This window comes from Rhinolophus sinicus, chromosome 18 (assembly GCF_057876585.1).
Source record: "Rhinolophus sinicus isolate RSI-liver-muscle chromosome 18, RSI-T2T, whole genome shotgun sequence".
NCBI classification, from domain to species: Eukaryota; Metazoa; Chordata; class Mammalia; order Chiroptera; family Rhinolophidae; genus Rhinolophus; species Rhinolophus sinicus.
The window spans coordinates 12,301,158-12,321,083 of NC_142518.1; the positions used below are offsets into that span (position 1 = coordinate 12,301,158).

General features: G+C 41.1%; 3 protein-coding genes across 41 annotated transcripts in view; 1 reads left to right on the plus strand and 2 right to left on the minus strand.

The window, feature by feature from the left end:
* Positions 1-11,252, minus strand: part of PHKA2 (phosphorylase kinase regulatory subunit alpha 2) — a 69,756-nt gene extending 58,504 nt beyond the window's left edge. For 10 of the 13 annotated variants that reach the window (XR_002139492.3, XR_012493325.2, XR_012493326.2 and 7 more), the window contains exon 1: positions 10,455-10,915. Coding sequence is in view for 9 of the 13 variants with exons in the window: in XM_088795077.1 (XP_088651203.1) it covers positions 10,455-10,532 (78 nt within the window). In the remaining 4 variants the exon portion in view is untranslated. Of the gene's footprint in view, positions 1-10,454; positions 10,916-11,070 lie in introns of those variants that run through there. The other 3 variants (XM_019755392.3, XM_019755390.3, XM_019755391.3) reach the window with 3 other exon arrangements.
* Positions 11,143-19,926, plus strand: part of LOC109460239 (uncharacterized) — a 259,735-nt gene continuing 250,951 nt past the window's right edge. For all 18 annotated transcript variants that reach the window (XR_016020010.1, XR_016020011.1, XR_016020013.1 and 15 more), the window contains exon 1: positions 11,143-11,279. The gene's annotated coding sequence lies outside the window, so the exon portion shown is untranslated. The remainder of the gene's footprint in view (positions 11,280-19,926) is intronic.
* ADGRG2 (adhesion G protein-coupled receptor G2) overlaps positions 15,669-19,926 on the minus strand; it is a 103,157-nt gene continuing 98,899 nt past the window's right edge. For all 10 annotated transcript variants that reach the window (XM_088795078.1, XM_074323670.2, XM_019755401.3 and 7 more), the window contains one exon: positions 15,669-17,396. In XM_088795078.1, the coding sequence (XP_088651204.1) occupies positions 17,212-17,396 (185 nt within the window). In that variant the 3' untranslated portion in view covers positions 15,669-17,211. The remainder of the gene's footprint in view (positions 17,397-19,926) is intronic.

Genomic DNA, 19,926 nt, shown 5'->3' on the forward strand with positions numbered 1-19,926 from the left:
TTGAATGCAACACCAAACTACTTAATGTAACATTTTGCAATTTCTAGCTGGAGGGCAGAGATGACTGCTGTCAGCTTCCCACCAGAAATGGCACAAAGAGTATAAATTCCCTCTTCCCCTACTTCTGCCCCACAAGAAAATTGGAATAGCTCCTTACTGATCTCCTTGACTCTAGTACTGGTTCCTTTGATCCATTCTCCACAAAGGGAAGTAACAGAAAGATCTAGAATATCAAGACTTCGCTGCCCTGCTCAGAATTCTCCAGTCCTACAAGATAGAAGCTAAGTCCCTTAGATTGTCATACATTGCTCATCACGTGAGTGTTCTTCCTCTCATACAAAGCCTAATCAGCTGACGCTCCCTCCTTAGCCTCCCAGAAAACCCGAATTAATGTTTCCTACACACTCTGCTCTCACACTTCCGGGCCTGTGCACGCGCTCTTCCACCTGTAATGCGCTTCCTGCAACTGCCTCTCCTTCACACGCTCCCTCCTCTGTGAAGCACGCCACCCCCCCAGCTCCCTTTCTTATGTTCCATGAGACAGAGGTCAGAGGCCTCCAGCTAAGCCCTTCCTGTTCTTTTCCCTTTGGATTGGGAATCGCTAAGTGCATGTCACTGCCTTGCTCAGTTCCAAGGGAGGTAAGTATAGTTTTATTAAAATGAAATACCCAGAAGAGACTAGGATAAAGGTTGAAAATACATGATTACTCACCATTACCCCCCACCCCCCGCCACTGCCTCCATGTTGGTAAAGCAAAAAATAGAAGGTGAAAATTCTATTATTAAAAACTCCAAAAACTGGTTAAATTCATTTGTTGTACTGGGATTTTGTTCTAGCAACTACCACTTAAAATATTAAAGGGATGGCAAAGGACAATGCCTTGGACTTGAGATTTTTTTTTTAAAGAGAAATTACTATAGTATTTGTTTTAAAATGATTGCATCTGTAATCAAGACTACTGATTACACTTTCTTTTTCCATTAGCTTAAAGGATAGATTTTATGTAATTTGATAGGTAAACCTCAGACGTTCAGAGAATAATGTTGAAAACTTAAGCTCTCACACGCAGCGGCCTCACGCTTTACCTAAGGAGATCATAGGTGTGCAATTCTCACTTTCAAATGATGTCTTTTCCTAAATTGCTGCTTATTAGAGTCTCCCCCTGTGAGTTTACAAATAATGCACAAGGTGTAAGCCGTCCTGGGCCTAGGCCTTTGCACCATCTCATATGACTAAATGATGGCTTCTAGGGAAATAAACTGGGTCGGGAGCCAAGCATTGCAGGCATCCACTCCATTCCAGCTTGGTTTCCAATCGCGGTACTCAACTTAAAGCTTTTGAAACTCATAGCAACTGTTCTGGGCCCCTTAGCTACAATCAAACCTGCAAATGGCTTTACAACTCTCTTAAGAGATTTTAATTCTTTGACCCTCACCAATTCCTATAGTAAGGTGGGAATTACTAAGATGTCAGTCCTTAGCCTGGTGTTGTTTTGTGAAAACTTACAGAAAACATTTAAACGCAATGGCGCTGTCCGTATTCTCCTGGCTGACACCTGAAGTTTGCGGTATCAAGGGATTCAGTGGGTGCTTCACTAGTAACCTTTCACCCAAACAGGAGATTTGTGGGTGTCACTATTTGATATTTTTAATTATAAGACTGACTTTTATTCCTTCTGAGCATGGAGGCATCAATGTCACTCCGCATCTGGGCTCTCCAGGGGATCTGTTAGTGGTCCACAGATGGGTCTCCCCGGGGCAGGTACGGACAGGGATGTGAGAGACTCCTAGAAATTCTGTGCCAGTATTTTTCTCAGGAAAGGATAGAACATTCAGCTGTTAACAAATTCTCAAATGCGTCTATAACCCATTTGATTAAGAACCACTTCTCTAAATGTATTTTGTGAACATTAATTATATTGCCCCTACCCATTTGTGAGGCAGATGTGACAGAGTGAAATAAATATCACATCTGCCTCACAATATTTAAAGAAATAACCTATTAGAGTTTCACGATTTTAACACACAAAGTAAGGAGAATGCAACTTTATTTGGTATTCACAATGTGGTGTATCTAAAGTATTTATCTCCACTCCTCTGGCCTGTTTCCAACAAGACAGAGTGCTTATCATGGGGCTGTCAGCTCACCAGAAGGATGACCTTGAAAAAAGTCCCCTCAACTCCCTCTTATCTGGAATTCTTTAACCGTAAAAGGAGACTAAGTGATCTGACTAGATGATCTTGTGGATCCCTGCACAACTTGAAACAATTCTAAATCCCTCCCTTGTAATGGGTTATTACAATTCTCTTTTTGTAAATGAAGGACTCAAAGACTTTCTTTGTTATTATTCAAACGTTTCTACCTGGCACGAAAATAGTTAAAGGCTGTCCTGAAAAGGGCACAGCAAAAGCCCTCCTCCTGGCTGTACCCAAAAGGAGTTGAAGTTAGGAGGTGATAGAAGGCAGGGCCCTGGATTATACCAGGAAGGAAAAAGTGTTATCCATTGAGCGCTTTCTCTAATTGATCCAGGGACCAGGCAACCATCTGTCAGCCCTGAAAAGGGCTCAGGAATCCTAAGGGATCTGAAGACCACACTCTTGAGAACTGCAACTCTACTCGACGGCTGGAATGTAGTTTTCCTGTTCATGCTTAAAAAATTCTTACAACAAATATGTGTGTCCATAAGCAAGATAGAGCATTATTTGGGATGCTTTTAAAGTTCTACCTACTTGGCAGCATACTATACTTATTTTTCTATAACTTGCTTCTTTTCACTCAACTGTAAATTTCTGAGGGTTATCCAATGTGACACATGTACGTCTAGGTCATTCATATTCCAATTTATGCCTAGCTCTCTTTGTCCGTTTCCAAACTGATGAACATTCAAATTTTTTGGGTAATTTTTCCCTTTTACAAACAATGCTTCAACAAAAGGCCTTGTACATGTCTCCTTGGGCAATGAGCAAGAACACATCATTAGTATGTGTGTGTGTACACATATACATATATACAGCTACATCTGTATCTATACCTATATCTGGACATGAACCTCCTGGGTCATAGGGCCTGCATAGCTTCAATATCTCCAAATTGTTTTCCAAGTTGATTGTAGCAATTAATAGTCTATAGCCCAGATTCTATGGCATAGACTACTAGCTAATCACTAATTGAATTTTCTCTTCTTCCTAGGCATTCAGCTACGTTACACTTCCCATTCTCCCTGACAGTAAGATGTAACCACGTGTTTGAGTTCTAGCCAAAGGAATATGAATGAAGTACACAGCATCCATGTCTTGACCACAAAACTCTCCCATGAACAATCTTCCATATTCTTTCCTGACCACCAGCTGGATGTCAACATTCAGGGTAACTTCAGGAGCTGCAATGTTGAAGATGGCAAAGCCACTAGTAGCCCCGGTCTCTGGATGTCACCCCTACTAACTTGGACCCACACGGGGCTATTATATGAATGAGAAATACTCTGTGTTTAGTCAATGAAATTTTGGGCTTTGCTTGCTATAGCAGTTAGCCTATCTTAACTAATACATTTTCCCATGAGTAGTGTATGAGAATTATCCCTTCTCTATAACCTTGCCAACACTTAGAATTGGGCTTTAAAAGTGTTGCCAATGTATCTGAATGTATTGTTTTGATGGCCTTTACTTTCTCTGACTACTACTGAAGTGAACCATCATTTTACACATTTATTAGTTTCCTCTTTTGTGAATTGCTTGTTTATATTGTAGAATACAATCATAGAAATATAATATATAAAATTACTATAAATGATGAAGGAAATCAACTTAATTAAAGGAAAACTGTCAAGTAGGACATTTAGACTTAAAATATTTTTTGGTTATTCTGGCACTTCTCTTTGCTATTAAGAAAAGTAATGAAAAGAGAATATTTACAAACCCAGAAGCTAAACAAGGATGTTACCTGCTATGTAAACAAACTGAAACAAGCTCTTAAATAAGACTGAAGCTTGAATCCAATCAACTATGTAAGTGCCAGGTTCCCTAAAGACTTTCTTAGGATTAAGCTTCTGTATTATTTATTGCTGCATAACAAATCACACCAAAACATACCCTTAAAATTGAGAACTCTGGTTCCAGTCGTTTTGGGTTTTCTATGGGACTTTTATCTGCAAATAACGATCATCTCTGTACCCTTCATTTCTTTTTCATGTCTGTTACGTGGGTCACAATTACAATGCTGAAAAGGAGTGATAGTGGGGATCCTTGATGTTCTTGACTTTAAAGATATTGTCTCCCCCTCCCCATCTTAGTTTTCTGGTGTGAAATCAAATGGAGTATCTGGGTTATTCTCAGGTGTATCTCTGTGCACAAATAAAGCTCCTTGTGGGGACAGGGCCAGCAGTGGTTTCCAGGCGCTCGCCCTCACGTGGAAAGGTGCTGGCTCGGGTAGTAAATGGCCATCAACTGTGATCGGATGGCCATCAACTGTGGCTAGTTGGCCGTCAGCTGTAACCAGTGAGCTATTGGCCACTAATATAACTGCCATGGCTACGCTGGCAGTGGATGGTGGCTGGCAAGCGCGGATTGCGGATTGCAACTAGCAAGTGAGGTTGGTTGGCAGAAAAGAGGGACAGCAGGTTGTGGATAGTGTGGCTCCTGCTTCCTGTGTCTCCAACCCAGCCTCCAGCGAGACTATCGTGGTGTGACTCCCCTATCTATGGCTCTGTGGGTGTTCCTTTTTGGCCTCACCATATACTGCATTCTTATGTGGGGAGCGGGAGTTGAGACCCTGGATGACACCCTGCATAACACTCCTCCAGCTCCATTTTGCACAGCTGTCTTATGCAAATTCCTTATATGTCTTTCCCACTGGGTGGTGCAGCCAGTTGCCCAGGCAGGGAGCCACAGAGAACACTGCCGGCCAAACTCTTGGCCTTTACCCGAGGCGCAGGGAGGATGTCTTATATACCTCAATCCCCCTTTCTATCTCTGAACCTCTCATGTATACGGGTCTCTGACTCTGATGTATGTGGGGTTCCCGTGCATGAGATTAATTTGATTTTCTCTTATCAATCTGCCTCCTGTTGATCTGATTATTTCGTCAGCCAAAGAGAACTAGAGGAGGGAAAAGGGAATTTTCCCCCTTCCCCACAGCGATTCTTCTCAAACATTATTCAGATGTCACTCATCTGGTCAAAATTCTCTCATGGCCTCCCTTCCCATTCAGAATAAAAGCCAAATTCCTCCCCCCTCAAAAATAAATGAATAGATAAACCTCTAAATGTTCCATGGTCCTAGTCTGCAAACCCATCTTGGACTAAGATTTTTTTGACTCATTCAATTGCTTTAATGGTTATAGATCTAATTAGGATTTCGTTTTTTTCTTGAGCTAACATTGGTAACATTTTTCTAGGCAACTGTCCATTTACATTTTCAAATTTATGTCAAAAATTATTCATAGTATTTTTCCATTTTCTCCTAATATTGTTTATTTGTGCCTCCTCTCCCATCACCCTACCAGAAGTTTAGCTATTTATTAGTCTTTTCTCAAAAACAGCTTTGGTATTGTCAATCTTTATTATTTGTTTTATATTACATTATTTATTACTCCTATCTTATTATTTCTTTTCTTCTATTTTCTTGGGTATACTCTGTTGTCCTTTTCACAATCTTGAGTTCATTGATTTTTAAATCTTCTTTTCTACTATATACATTTCAGGATACAAATCTCTCTTCAAATCCCACTTTAGCTATATCCCATAAATTTGTGTTTGGAATGCTTTTGTTGTTACTCAGTTCTAAATATTTCATAATTTCCATTATAATTTCTTTTTAGATCCATGACACATGTATATACCTATGACATGTATATCCATGATCTATTTAGATATATTTAGACGTGAGCTTAGTAAGATTCCAAACATACTTGGGAGAGCTTTAGCAGTCATTTGTTATTGCTCTCTAATTTTCTTGCATTTTGGCCAAAAAATGTGGTGTGCATAAAGTTGATTTTTCAGTATTTTTTGATACTTTCTTTATACCCTAATTTGTCATCAATTTTGAAAAGTAAACTTTGCCAGGTTGAAAAATAACTATTTCTATTGGAGGGGCGCAGGGTTCTATGTATGCATACTTGATCAAGTTGGTTTCTTACGGCGCTCAAATTTTCTATGTTCCAATTATTGCTATGCTTGCTCTATTAGTATCTAAGAGAGGGGAGTTTAAAAACGCCCACTATAAATATGGATTTAAATTCTACAATTAGGTCAAGTTTTTCTGGATACATTTTGAAGCTATGTTGTTAGTATTCTGTGGGTTTGAAATTGCTTTCTTTTCTCGGTGAATTATCCTTTTATCACTTAGCAATAATATTCTTGATCTCTACTAAAATATACATTTTAAATTTCAAAATCTACTATTTGATATTAGTATAATCACAACAATTTCTTTTTGGTTAGAATTTGCTTAGTATATCTTGTCCGATTAAATTACTTTTTTTTTTTTTAATTTATTTTTTAAATTTATTGGGGTGACAATTGTTAGTAAAATTACATAGATTTCAGGTGTACCATTCTGTATTACATCATCTATAAATCCCATTGTGTGTTCACCACCCAGAGTCAGTTCTCCTTCCATCACCATATATTTGATCCCCCTTACCTTCATCTCCCACCCCTACCCCCCCTTATGAGAAACAGAAACTCATAGACACAGAAAATAGTTTAGTGGCTACCAGAGGGTAAGGGGGGTAACCAATTAAATTACTTTCAACCTTTCAGTGTCCTGTTTTAGGTTTTGTCTCTTATAAACCACATGTAGTTTTCAAATTAAAAAAAATTCCTATTATCTGGCTAATTTAAGATTTTACATTTATTGTGATTACTAATATAGTTGGACTTATTTTCATCTTCTTGTTTTGTCCTTTACATTTACTGTGTTGTGTTTTTGTTTGTTTGTTTGTTTGTTTGTTTGTTTTTAAATTAAATTTATTGGGGTGACAATTGTTAGGTGTTTTTTTTTTTTTTTAACTTCCTTCTCTCCCCAAGCACTCTTTTCCTTTCTTCTCTTGGAGTGATCAAATTTTCTTTGTTCCTCCGTTGTTTCCAAAGTTATGTATTCCATTTATATTACTTTAATGGTAATGCTTAAACATGAACTCCCGACTTAAAATATATAATACCTCTAGCCTCCTTAATACGATAAGGGCTTTAGAATGCTTTACCTTCAGTCTCCTTCCATTCTTCTGCCATGTTATTACTTTCTGCTATTTAATTATATCTTTTTTTAACCTTCCCCCAAAACTAGTCTTTATTATTATTACTATTTGTCTCATTACTTCATGTTGTAGTTATCCCAGTCTTCTCATTTTAAATTCCATTGGCACTAAATACCAATATTTAGTTACTGTCCTGGTCTCTTAATCTGCTTTTAATACCAAATAATCTGCAGTTACAGTGAACACTGCCTTGATCATTATTTTTCTTTCTGATCCATATTCTCTTATCATTACTTTATACTTAACTCTTTTATGAGTGATCCTTCAAACAAAGCTGATCCTGAAGACATGTACAAAGTTAATATTTCTTATGTGGGCCAAAATAAATCTAGGAATTTCTTTTTTTTAAGTCAATAAATATTTGAAGCTATTTCCTATAGTACATATTTATACTCTCTTTGTATGTAAAATCAAACCTGCAAAAGGACACTTTTATAAACATAGCTCTTTCCTTCTTTGCCTTGAAGATTCAAATAATATTTAGCAGCAAGTATATTTGGCAAATTAGTAATGGAAAAAATTCTTCTCTGCCACAGATACAGGAAAAGGAATTGGCTGACATGCTAACTGATATGAATTGTTGCCTCTAACAGAAGAATGATTATGAGTTTGACATGTTTAACACTGAATGTTTTCTAACAAGTGACATCAATGTAAGTTCATCTTGATTTAAAAAGCAAGTCAGAAACAGAGTTCAGAACTTGTACCAGCTGACATTGAAAAATGCCTCATAAATATCTGTACATATCTACAATAGATGGGGAGATATAGCATAAACTTTAGAAACCATTATTCTAGCTCATTCATTTTGTTATTGTAGTAAAATTGCATAACCTGAAATTGCCCTAAATGGGTTAGGGGTCTACAACTGTGAAGACTAGTTGTTGGGGTGGGGTGGGGGAAGGTGGGAAGAAGTAGGATTTCCCAGCAGAACCATTCTGGTTAGCCAGCAGAGCTTGACAGTGCAGCCAGGAAGGGGAAAACAGGGCAAACATGAAGGCTTCTCACTAACTACCCCCTAAATAAATACAACTGAAGACTCAGACAACTTTTTAATCATTAAAATGTTAGAGAGGAAAGTCCAACGCTGCAGATTTGCTTTAATGAGAAGACAGTTCTTTTGCTCCTGAGGGAAGGCAAGCCTGGATCAATAGCTGGCTCATTAGGATGGCTCAGAGACTGCAGGAAGTATTCTATCACTAAGGACTTAAGGGTACCTTTCATTTGCCTGGAGTACCGCTTGATGCAAAATGAACAAAACTAATGAGGTCTCTATACTTAAGGATCTCACCACATCAATGGGAGAGGTAATTATGTCCAAAGACCAGAAAGCAATTAGTAGCTGGATATGGGCCTTCAGGAAAGGGAGCATCACGGGTCAGGGTGGTGAGACAAGGACATGTGGCCTGAGTATGTGTGGCCTATATCAAAGTCATAACACCACCAAGAGCACTCACTATTTACTGATTGCCTACTGGGTGCCAGGCAGTACCCTGGGCACTAGGTTTTTCATCACAATACCTCAGTGAAGGCATGTGTTATTATCCCCCTTTTAGAGATGAGGGTATGGACTGAGAGTGGTTGAGTACATGACGTTCAAGGCAGACCTAGGGATTTAAACCCAGGAACCAAGCTTCTTACAGCCCCTTCCATCATAGTACTGAAGGGAAAGGCCTTTCAACTTGAATTTTGAAACACTTTGTAGATGTAATTATAATATTCAAAGAGGAAGGCAAAAAATAACTTCCATTCACCTGTCTACTCCTTCAGTTCTCACCTTGAACACCATCTCTTCCAGGACTCCACCCCTGTTCCCCAAACTGGGCTAACCCCCCAAAATAGAACCACAATCCTTCACGTGCAATTTCAAAAGCCAATAAGCTCTGAAAATGTAAAGTGTTTTCATAAGTTTTCAGAAGGCTCATTTGGTGGCAAAAGATGACCTGAACTGATGTGAAACTATTTTCAGTCTTCACTCTTCCTACTCAGTGTGAATGTTCATATTCTGATGTGGAAATAATAATGTGTTTGATTAAGGGGTGCTGTCAAGACTCCGCTAGTTATTATAGAATATATAATATACGCATGTATATTATCTTATAGAATATATATTTATATTACCTTTCTAAAATCCAAACATTTCTGACTTGCAAACCATATCTGGCCCCAAGGATTTCAGACAAGGGACTCTGAACCTATGTCCTATGGTTCATAAATCTCACTTCATTACAAGCATTTATTCTTCCGTGTGAGCCAAGCACCTGACAGAGTGTCTTGCATATAATAGGTACACACTAAATACTTCCAGAATGAGGAAACAAGGCTGAGAAACTGGCTAAGAAGGGAAAATGGCCAGTGCCTTGGGAGTGACCATGGCTTCCAACTAGCAGGCCAGGATTCTAACCATGGAATGCCACTTCCTTCTCTGACAGGAGATCCTATAAATAGTTGCTGTTGATTAAGGGCCAGCAACATAGCTGCTCTCTTCACTAGTAATAAAAATAGTCCAATTGTCTTATTTGATGGGCCCACATATAACTTTAGCCCACTAATACAAAACAGCAGGCATATTCATATCTCAGACCACATGGGCAGCTTTACAGGTCCCCTTGAACTTGGGAGTGGAAGACCTGTGTTTGGGTCTGACCCTACTACATGCAGTAACCTTTCTGGCCCCGTTTTCTCATCCATAGAATAGCAACCAGAGTAAGCCCTAAGGGCCCTCACAGGTGGGTCTCTAAAAAGGTGACCCATAGGCTGGGCAGCAGCACTCATCCCACACTCCAGAGTGGGATGCAAACCTCAGGAGCTTCTTCAGTCCTGTCTACTGTCCTCCAAGTCTAGAGTTCAATACCTGGGTCATTAGGATGGCTGAGGCCCATCAGTCCTCATTCAGTGGGCTCTGCCCAACTTACACACACCTCCTCTCTCATCCAAACGAAGCAGAGTCAATGCAAAAAGACTCATTTTGTACCCAGGGCACCCAAGGGGTTCTTTCTGTATTTGATCCCAAACAGTGGGCAAAAAATTCTGTGAAGAGTAGCGGACCGGGTGGGAATGGGGTTGGGGGGTAATCACAGGCCAACAAGGGCTGAATTTAAAGAGGAAACCTCTTGACTGCAAAGTCTCAGGACACGAGAGGGGGCTGGGTAGGAGAACGAGTGTCACGAGAGGGCAGCTCGGGATGGTCCCTCCTTACCTGGTAGCACAGGATGGTTTGCTGCACCAGCCGCGCGTAACCGTCCAAGCGGACCCCGGAGTTGCTCCTGCTCCTCATCTCCGCGAAGCTCCCGGGGCCGCGGTGCCTGACCTGCTGAGCGGAGGTGGGACGCCCAGGCTACAGCAGACAAGCGGGCCTGGTTCCCAAACACTCACAGCCTCGGTCAGTTCTGGGGAAGGAGCCCGTCGATCGCAGGTCTGGACTTACAAAAATGATAGAACCAAAGTATGATTGGAAAACAAGCCAACCAGAGTTTCGAACGGCTGGAAGGCGCGGGGGCGAAGACAGGGGCTGGAGATCTGGCGGCCCCGCGGGAGAAGCGGGGAACTGAGTTCCGGGCGTGGAGCGACAGTATCCCCGCCGAGCCTTTTTTGTCTTCAGGCGGTACTGAGGAGGCCCTGGGGAGGGCAGCCCACCCTACCCTACCCGCCTGGCGCGGCCCACTAGCAGCCCTGCCCCTGCCTCGGCCCCGCCCCCGCCGCGGAACGGAACCTTCTGAGTCTCGGCTGAGGGGGAAGGAAAAAACGGGTGGTCCGCAGAGCAGCAAAGAACCCGGTTCCCGGCGCGAGCCAGTTTGCTTCCCTGAGACTCTTACCTCCCCGCCGGTCGCCCACCCCAGCGGAGGCTGGAGAAACAGACCTTTTCGCCGCGGCCACCTCGAAGCCCTGCTACTGGCCCCGGCCCCGCCTGTGGGCCCGCCTCCGGCTCCGCCCCGGCTTGGAGAGCAAGGTAGACGAAGGTTCCGCTAGGGGCCCGGAATGCTTCCAACTCCCTCCGTCGCTAGCGGCCCCGCCCCTCCCAGAGGTGAGCTCGCTGTCGCGTCCCTGACCTCGCATTCTAGCCCCGCCTCCAGGTCTGTCCCCGCAGCTGAGCGGAACCCTCGGAGGGGGTGGGGGTAAAGGACGGGATCCCGGCGGGGGACGAGGCAGCCGTGAGGAGGTTCCCGGGATGAGCCGCCAATCTCACCAGAGGCGGGAGTAATAGACCCGCCTACCGCAGCCACCAGGGAGCCCCTCCGCGGGCCGGGATCGGGATCGTAGCACTGCCCCTGGCTGGATATCCGCTGCCGAACCGAAGCCGAGTAGTGAGGTCCAGTCGGGAAGAGAAATGGGGCGGCAGGAGCAGGGTTCCTAGCGCCCCTGACCCCACCCCTAGTCACCTGGAAGCCGCTCACCCGGCCAGGCCTACAGTTCATCTCCTATAGGCCTACAACTTGAAATTTAGCATTAGTTTCTCGTGGGCCGTAATTACCTACAGTTCACAATCTTCAGCCCACTATTCATTTTCCACCCTAATCTGGCCCCATATAATTCCACTGGACAGCTCCGCTAATGGAATCGTTTCCGCAAGCCCTTTGCTCGTTTCCATGCCTTTACTGTATGCTTGAGCCAGTAGGCCCTTCCTTCTCCGCCATATTTCTTTCCTTTAAGGGCCCCCTCAGCTCCTCCCTCCTGTTAACCCTCCCCATTCTCTGAATTCCCATTACAATGTCTTTACTGAGAGTTTAGGTAAAGAAATTAGGTAAAGAAATCTTGGAGTTACCGCTTCTCGGCCTTTTGGCTAAGATCAAGTGTAGAAATCTTGGAGTTAGTTCAAATTGAGTATAAATTCCAGATCTGCCATTTACAAGTGGTGTGACTTTAGGCATGCTGTTTCACGTGCACTGTTCTCATCTGTAAAATGGGGATAATAGCAGACTACCTCCGACTGTGGCTGGGAAGATTAAGAGGATTAATATAAAGCACTTAGCACCATGCTTGGCTCATAGAAAAGTATTTCACAAATTAGATGTTTTCATCATTTAACAATAGTGTGTTGCCTCATATTGTAATTTTTTTTCACATGTGGCATGTTTTTCTAACTGGATTGTGAGATACTCATTGAAACAGTCTTTAGTATCTGCTATCCTGTCTGGTACTGTATTGAGCATGTAGTTGTAGCTCAATTAATGTTGAATGAATGAATGAATGAATGAATGAAAATTAGTCCTGCTCAGCTGAGTCCCCCAACGGTATGGTCCTTAACGGAGTTCATTGAAATAGCTCCCTAACATAAATCTGTGTCACTCAACTAAAGCAGCAAACCCCTCATCATCTCACATAGTTTTTATTTTCTTACTTAATCTGGATAACTTTCTTTCTTAAATTATGTGGCAATCCATGTGATATGCCTCCATGCAGAATTTGTTATGGTCTAGGGGTAAATAAAACTAGACATTACGTTATATTGAATCTCTTTTGGATTCTGAATATGTACTCTTACTCGAACTCTCATGTATTCTTCTGCATCTAAAAGCTGGGATCATTGCTTCTTTTTTATTACTGCTTTTGTTCACACTGAGTGCTTCTTCAGGAGTCTATTTTGCAGCCATGGGGGAAATAACTGATGACCTTTGCTCATTACCTGGCATTTCCAACCAGTATAGAAACATTTTCGGTTTCTTGATCTTTCTCTGTAAATTCTGCTATATACACATACACCCTTTTTGGCATACAGCCAGCCTACATTCTTAGGCTTTGGTCTATGCTTTAATGTATGTTATCCTACAAGCTATGTATTTTTTAAATTGGAGAATATTGGGGAACAGTGTGCCCCTCCAGTATGTCAAGTCGTTGTTTTTCAATCCACCTGTTGGGGGGGGTGGGGGTGCGCAGCTCAGCTCCAAGCTAAGTCACCGCCTTTCAATCTAGTTGTGGAGGGCGCAGCTCACTTGGCCCCGCAGCTCAGCTCCAAGCTCAAGCCGTTGCTTCTCCCGGGTCCATGTGGGAATCAAACCGGAGACCCTGGTGCTATGAGCACTGCGCTCTAACTAATGAGCAAACCGGCCATGCTATATTTTTCAATAAACTTGAAATTCAGAGATAAAACTAAAAAGGAAAGCTACTACTAATTAGCTTTTAAGGAGCATAAGATTTCTTCACAGAGAAGAATATATTTATAAGTATATTTAAAGAACATATTCTCAAGTGAATTTTAGTGATTCATTTTGGACTAGAAGCTGTGCTATTTAAAAATCAGACACATATCTTAGTATCCTCATGTCCCTGAAATACAAAACCTCCATATCTCGCTCCCCATATCCATGAAGACTTTCTCTGGTTGTAACCCTATAGAAACCTATCTCCAGGTCATTTCTCAAATTTTTGTCAAGAATCAGATACGGAATGTGATGCGGTATGTTATCGTTAGTGAAACTGATTCATGATCTTCATAAAGTTGAAAATTCTGAACCAGATCCTTGGGTAGCACCATATATGACTTCTCTGACCCCAACCTGCCACAGGGACTTCAGCCAAAGAAGTTCCCAGAAAGCCACATGTCAGTGTCCAAAGCAGAAACCAACAAATGTTTCTCTTAGTGGGTTTAGGTCTTTGACTTTAAAAAAAAAAAGCACTCCATCGTTGACACAGAGGAGAGGGTCCATTCTGAACCAATTTGCTAACAGTAGCCAATTTTAGTTATTTCTATGACACTTTAGTTGACTGGAGATCATTTTGTTTTTTAATGACAATATTTTAAAGAATGTTGAATTTGTCTCTGCTTCAGCTTTCTATTACTGGTTTCAGACTAAGAGGTAAATAGAGGAGCATAAGATTTCTTCACAGAGAAGAATATATTTATAAGTATATTTAAAGAACATATTCTCAAAGAATGTATTCAGTTTTGTCTGCCCCAACTTTTTGATGCTGTACCTAGAGACTGAGGTGAAAAGAAAAAAGAATATTCTGACAAGAATTCTTCCCATTTAAGATTATGTTCTTATGACCAGTCTTTCCTTTTTCCTGTCCTTCAGACTCCCAACTGTAGCAGCAAGGAGCTGAGGCAGAGACAAACTGAATACTGTTTCCCCGAAAATAAGGCCTAGCCGGACAATCAGCTCTAATGCGTCTTTTGGAGCAAAAATTAATATAAGAGTCCGGTATTATATTATACCCGGTCGTATATTATATCATATCATATTATATATAATATAGTAAAATTATATTATATATATAATATAGTAAAATAAGACTGGGTCTTATATTAATTTTTGCTCCAAAAGACGCATTAGAGCTGATTGTCCGGCTAGGTCTTATTTTTGAAGAAACACGGTAGAACTTAAAATGCTGTTGTGGAGACAAAATGACAACACATAAGTCTATTTGGCAAATTGCTCATTCAGTAAATGAGCTCTTTTTCCAAAATGGCCTTCAACAAACTAATCTGCTTCCTAGGTTACCCTGTCAGACACAACCCACTATCCCAAATGAAGCCATTTCACCATTTTTGCTGAGAGCAAGCGTGAGGTTGCTCATTGAAGTTAATAGATACTTTAGGGATTCATGATTGCAGTGTGTTTTGGGAAAAAGCTTCTCCAACGTTCTGAGGAAATACTTCTTCAAATACTGGCCACTGCTGTTACACTCCTTGCCTCCTCATATTGGCACCACTTCTACTTCCTTCAATAGAGTCTCAGATTGTGTGACCAATTTTAAACCCAAAGGAGGCTGCTTCTCAGGAACATTCTCTCTGTCCTGCCCCTTATCTGAAGTTAAAAAAAAAATAGACGAGAATTTGGCTTAAGGACCACAGCCCAGACACAAAACACAATAGGAAAAATAAGGGGGGCTGGACCCAGAGAACATCGGACAGTGTGCATCCTCTTGTGTATGCTTCGGTTACATAATCTGCTTCAGGAGATTTGGTTTCTGAGATCTTACCCCTTAAACCTAGAGTCTCTCACCATCTTCCTCAGTTTAATACTCAACATCTTTGAGGCAGCTGAGCATCGTAGGAGAGATTGCTTAGAGACCTCTAGGGGATTTGAGGCCAGCTTCCCGGATTTGTGGCTCCTACATGCTAATCAGCTCCCCAGAAACCCCAAATCCTGTTCTCACTTTCTTGAAATCCTACTTTTGGATGTGGAGAAAGCAGACACTTGGAGGGGATCCGAATCTAGGGCTCATGTGGGCCAATGGCAACATGTATTAAAGAGATAATCTTGAAAGCATAAGGGGAAAATGAAAGAGAGACCTCAGAAACGGAGCTCGTGAGCAGAGCAATCCTTGCTCTAACTTTGCAGTCAGTGTGCTTCCTATTCACCAAAGGATGTCACTGTCATTGTCATCTTCATCAGGACGGTCCTACCGCTTCTGTGCCATGCCACCAGGGAACGAGGTTGCAAACATTTTCTCTTTGTGAAAGTTCTCAAACTTAAAGGAATTAACTGCAAATTTATTTTCTTGATTTTAACATTTGTGTTGATTTTAACATTTAAATACAAGACAATTAAATAAACTGGAGAAGAAATATTGCAAAGGCAAATCAGCACTCAACAAAAGTTACATTATTACTACGGTTAGCCTGGGATACAACATTCACTTGAAATATATGCAAGGGAACCTTAAGTGGAAGACCTAACTAAAGGGTTTTGAAATGTTCCTAATAAGGACACACTTGAGGCACTGCTCAAGCAGCTCTAGGTGGGAAGCAAGATAGACCCTCTACTAGGAGCAATCAGGGTTTCATACATATGGAAACAATAGCACTGCAGGCTAGTTCACCATTCCCAGTATACACGCTTCAAGACTAGAGACCTTTTAAAAATAATTACAGCTCTGGCTGGGCCAGAGTATACCAGTCATAACAATCAACAAAGTACCATGCACTTGCCTTTAGACAACAGCAGTATGATTTTTTTCTTTATATACATCTCTTTTAAAAGTAATCTCTACTCCCCTTTTCTGAAAGGCTCTGGGGATTTGAGAAGTGGCAGTGTATGTATCTCCTCCACATTCACAATTTTCCTGACCTATGGTCTAGATTACAGTTCCACCCCTCTGTTGGGCCAAGGTATTAAACTAAATATCTTGGTGCAGTTTCTATAATTTGATGGTTAGGACATGGGTATTGGTATTAGGTGCCATATATCCAGCTGTATACAGTTCATACCCTATACAAGGGTGTACCCTAGAGGGTGAATAGGGCTAAAACACGGCCCCCACTCTGTTTGCCAAACCATGAGCCCATGGTGCTGTGTCTGTCTAGCAGGGGCACCTTTTTCTAACTCTCTCAAAGGCACCGTAAGAGCTAATTGTGGCACCGTCTGCTTAACAATTTTCCAGTCTGGCTGGCATCATTATTTCTTGATTTGAGTGAAGTTTCTATATTTCACATCCTATATAATCTCCAAAAGGAGCTTTAGAACTTATTGAACTAGCAAGGATTTTCTGAATTATCACATTAGACACAATAATACAACCACGATTCTACAAAGAAATAAATTTACACAGTAGAAAATAAATACAAAAAATGTAGAAGTAAGATTTTTGACATGTGGGTCACTAGATTTAGCTTATTTACAACAAATGCATGTACAACTAAACTCACCAACAAGCTGAAGTCAACAGTTGTTTTAAATGATGTTATCAAAGATAACATGACTTAACCTCTTTAAAATGTGGCTGGAAATGAAATACTTTTATTTTCTTTAAATGAGTCTTATTTAGTGTGGTGTTTTAAACCGATCTTCTTTAAAAATGAAGGATTAGAAACCAAACTGCAAATGTCTGAAAACCATGGTAAAATGCCTTGGTTTCCTCTTCCAATAGTAACCACTGCCCTCAATTAGCTTATGCTCCTCCAGAGGTTGCTGAGTATAAAATTAGTTGAGTTTCATACATCTCACATTGTGGAAAAGATAAAATTGGACATTTTCACACTGTCAAGCATTATGCTTTGATTTTAGAAAAAGGAATCACATTTGTTCAATAAAGTGTAAGCTTCCCCGCTTTGAAGTCCTTCTGAGAGCGATACGACTTTTACCGTTGCAGGAATCTTCTTTCTCATTAAACATGTGCTGTTTTCCAGTGAAATCATGAAGGCACACATCTCCATTTTGAACACTGAAAGAAATACCGTTCTTCTCTGTAGAAGCATTCCCTATATAAAGAAAAACAAAATTGGTGTCATAAAGTATCCACAGAAAGCATTTTAAAAAGAAACAAACATAAACATCCCTTTATTCTTAAGTATATACACATAGAACATGTTTTTTTTAAAATACTTATAATATATTGTCATATTTTACTTACTTTTCATTCCTTCCCTAAGGCCACTCAAAGTAAACAAAACAAATTGGAGAATGTTTCCAAAACTAGTTCTCTGTAGCAGTTTTTAAAAATGAAATGGTCAAAATATGAAGCAAAGCAATAGAATTCATTTTAGAAGGTCCATTCCTAACTGGTTGAACATACACTGACTTCAAGTCGTAGCATATGTGTAATATAACCTAATGTAATGTTCTGGTCTCCCCCAAAAGGTTAAGGTTAACAGAGATCCTCATATGTCCTCTAACAAGGTTCTTGGTTCCCTATAATTCCTATAAAATAAAACTTTGTACCTGAGACACCCAGAGTGACAGCAGTCATGGCAAGGAAAAAAATCATCTCTTGTAGACTAAACCAGTCCCTCTGACTATATCAGGATAGGACTGATTCCCAAGACGAAGCCACCAATTCCAACCTCAGAGTCCAGGCCAGAAGGCAGCTGAGCATCCTGGAGAACCATGGTTTGGACCTGGGCCTCCCCCCACCCCAAGCTGACCCTGAAATGTGTGTGTGGGAGGGGGAGCGTGCACAGCCGCTGAGACCCTCTAGCTACTTGACTTCATCCTTCTGACCATGATACCATTGGAAGATAATGTAGAAAGCTGAATAATAAGCCCACTTGTTAGTTCATGCCATAAGTACAGTAATAATAACAGTGCTGACAACTTATAAGTATTGTCTCATTTATTACCCTATGGGATGGGTGCAATTATTATCCCCATTTCACAGGCGATGAAACTAAGGTTTCAGAAATTAAGTGCTTTGCTTAAGGTTACATGTCTCAGAAGTGATGGAGTCAACACATGATGTTTCTTCTAAACTGTGAGCTTGTGGCCCCGTGTACCAAATGAGATGGCAGCTGGTACACAAGTCTCTGAGGCATCTTATAACAGAAATATGTAACATTCACACAAACTATGTGATGGATATGGTTAACACAATTCCAATTCTAACAGATAAAATAAGGCATGTGACTGTCTAAGGCAGCTGTCCTGATTTAGACATTTTGGTCTGAGAACATTTTGGTGCAGGAACAATTTTACCTGGTATAATTATTATTAATAATTAATAGCAAGGCATGACATTTCCAGCTTCTTTTTTGAAATTGCCTTTCCCATCCTTAGTCCATTCCAGATCCTGGTGTGCAGACTGAGGAGTCAGGGACATCTATCTGATGTGCATTTTATGTGGTATTAAATGCTTGGCCGTTTTGGTGGCCTAAAATGCACCCCCACCCTCACTGTTGGACAGAAAAAATAGCTGTGTCACGTCAGCCATGTCAAACAGCTGTGCAAACTGTGCTGCTTCCGTCAAATCTGATTCCCTGAAGGACAGCAACATATTGATAAGCTAGGCAAGTGAGGCTTCATTTCTGAGTTCTTTCTAGAATATGGAAAAATCGGGCTTTTAAGAGCCCCAAACGCTTCTATCCCAGCCTGGAGGCTTTACCGATGTGTTGTGAATGTGAGGATTCTTGGTGATCCACCTCACACCTCCGATTTCTCTACTTGGAGCCGGTTTTCTCATACTAACTGATGAATCAGCCTTGTTTGTCACTGCCTCTACTCTGTTTACCTACGTTGAGTCATTCCTGATACAGCCGTTTGGCATAGAGGCCAGAGCTCTCCCCTGGTATCTACAGTGAAGAGCTAAGGCCACGTGCAGCTGTTTTTCATCTTATAGGGCAATGGTTCTCAAAGATGGGGCTGGGGGATAGATTTTACACCCCCCCCCAGAGGACATTTCCCAATGTCTGAAGACATTTTTGGTTGTCACCACTGGGGGTGAGTGGGTGGGTGCTACTGGTATCTGATGGGTGGAGATCAGGGATGTTGCTGAACACCCCCAAATGCACAGGACAACCCCCCAAACAAGGAGTTATCTAACTCCAAATGTCATTTGTGCCGAGGTTGAGAAACCTCAATTTCGAGGCATCCTATTGTATTTTACAAGTCTATACAGACCATTAGGACCTCCTACCCTTGGGAGGCTGGAACACTGTTCGGTAGGTGGATGAACCTTCCCACAAATGTATTTGAATTTGTCATGAAAATAACATCCTAAAATGATGAATAAAGGCAAGGAGAAAGTGTACCAGCAGAATTTAAGTTTTTATAAAAATGCGAAAAAAATATATTAAGAAGCCAAAGAAGATAGAAATAGATAAGCTGTTATGAGTAATGAACAGCCCAGTCTTATGAAAGAAAGCAAATGTAATGGAAGTTTTATCGAGAAATGTCAGAATTAATGAGTAAAGGAGGTGCAGCAGCAGTAATCTTTTCATATATTGGTGACAAATATTTTCACCAATACTAGTCACAGTATTTGATACTATATTTATGGGGCTTTGGGCACTGTCACAA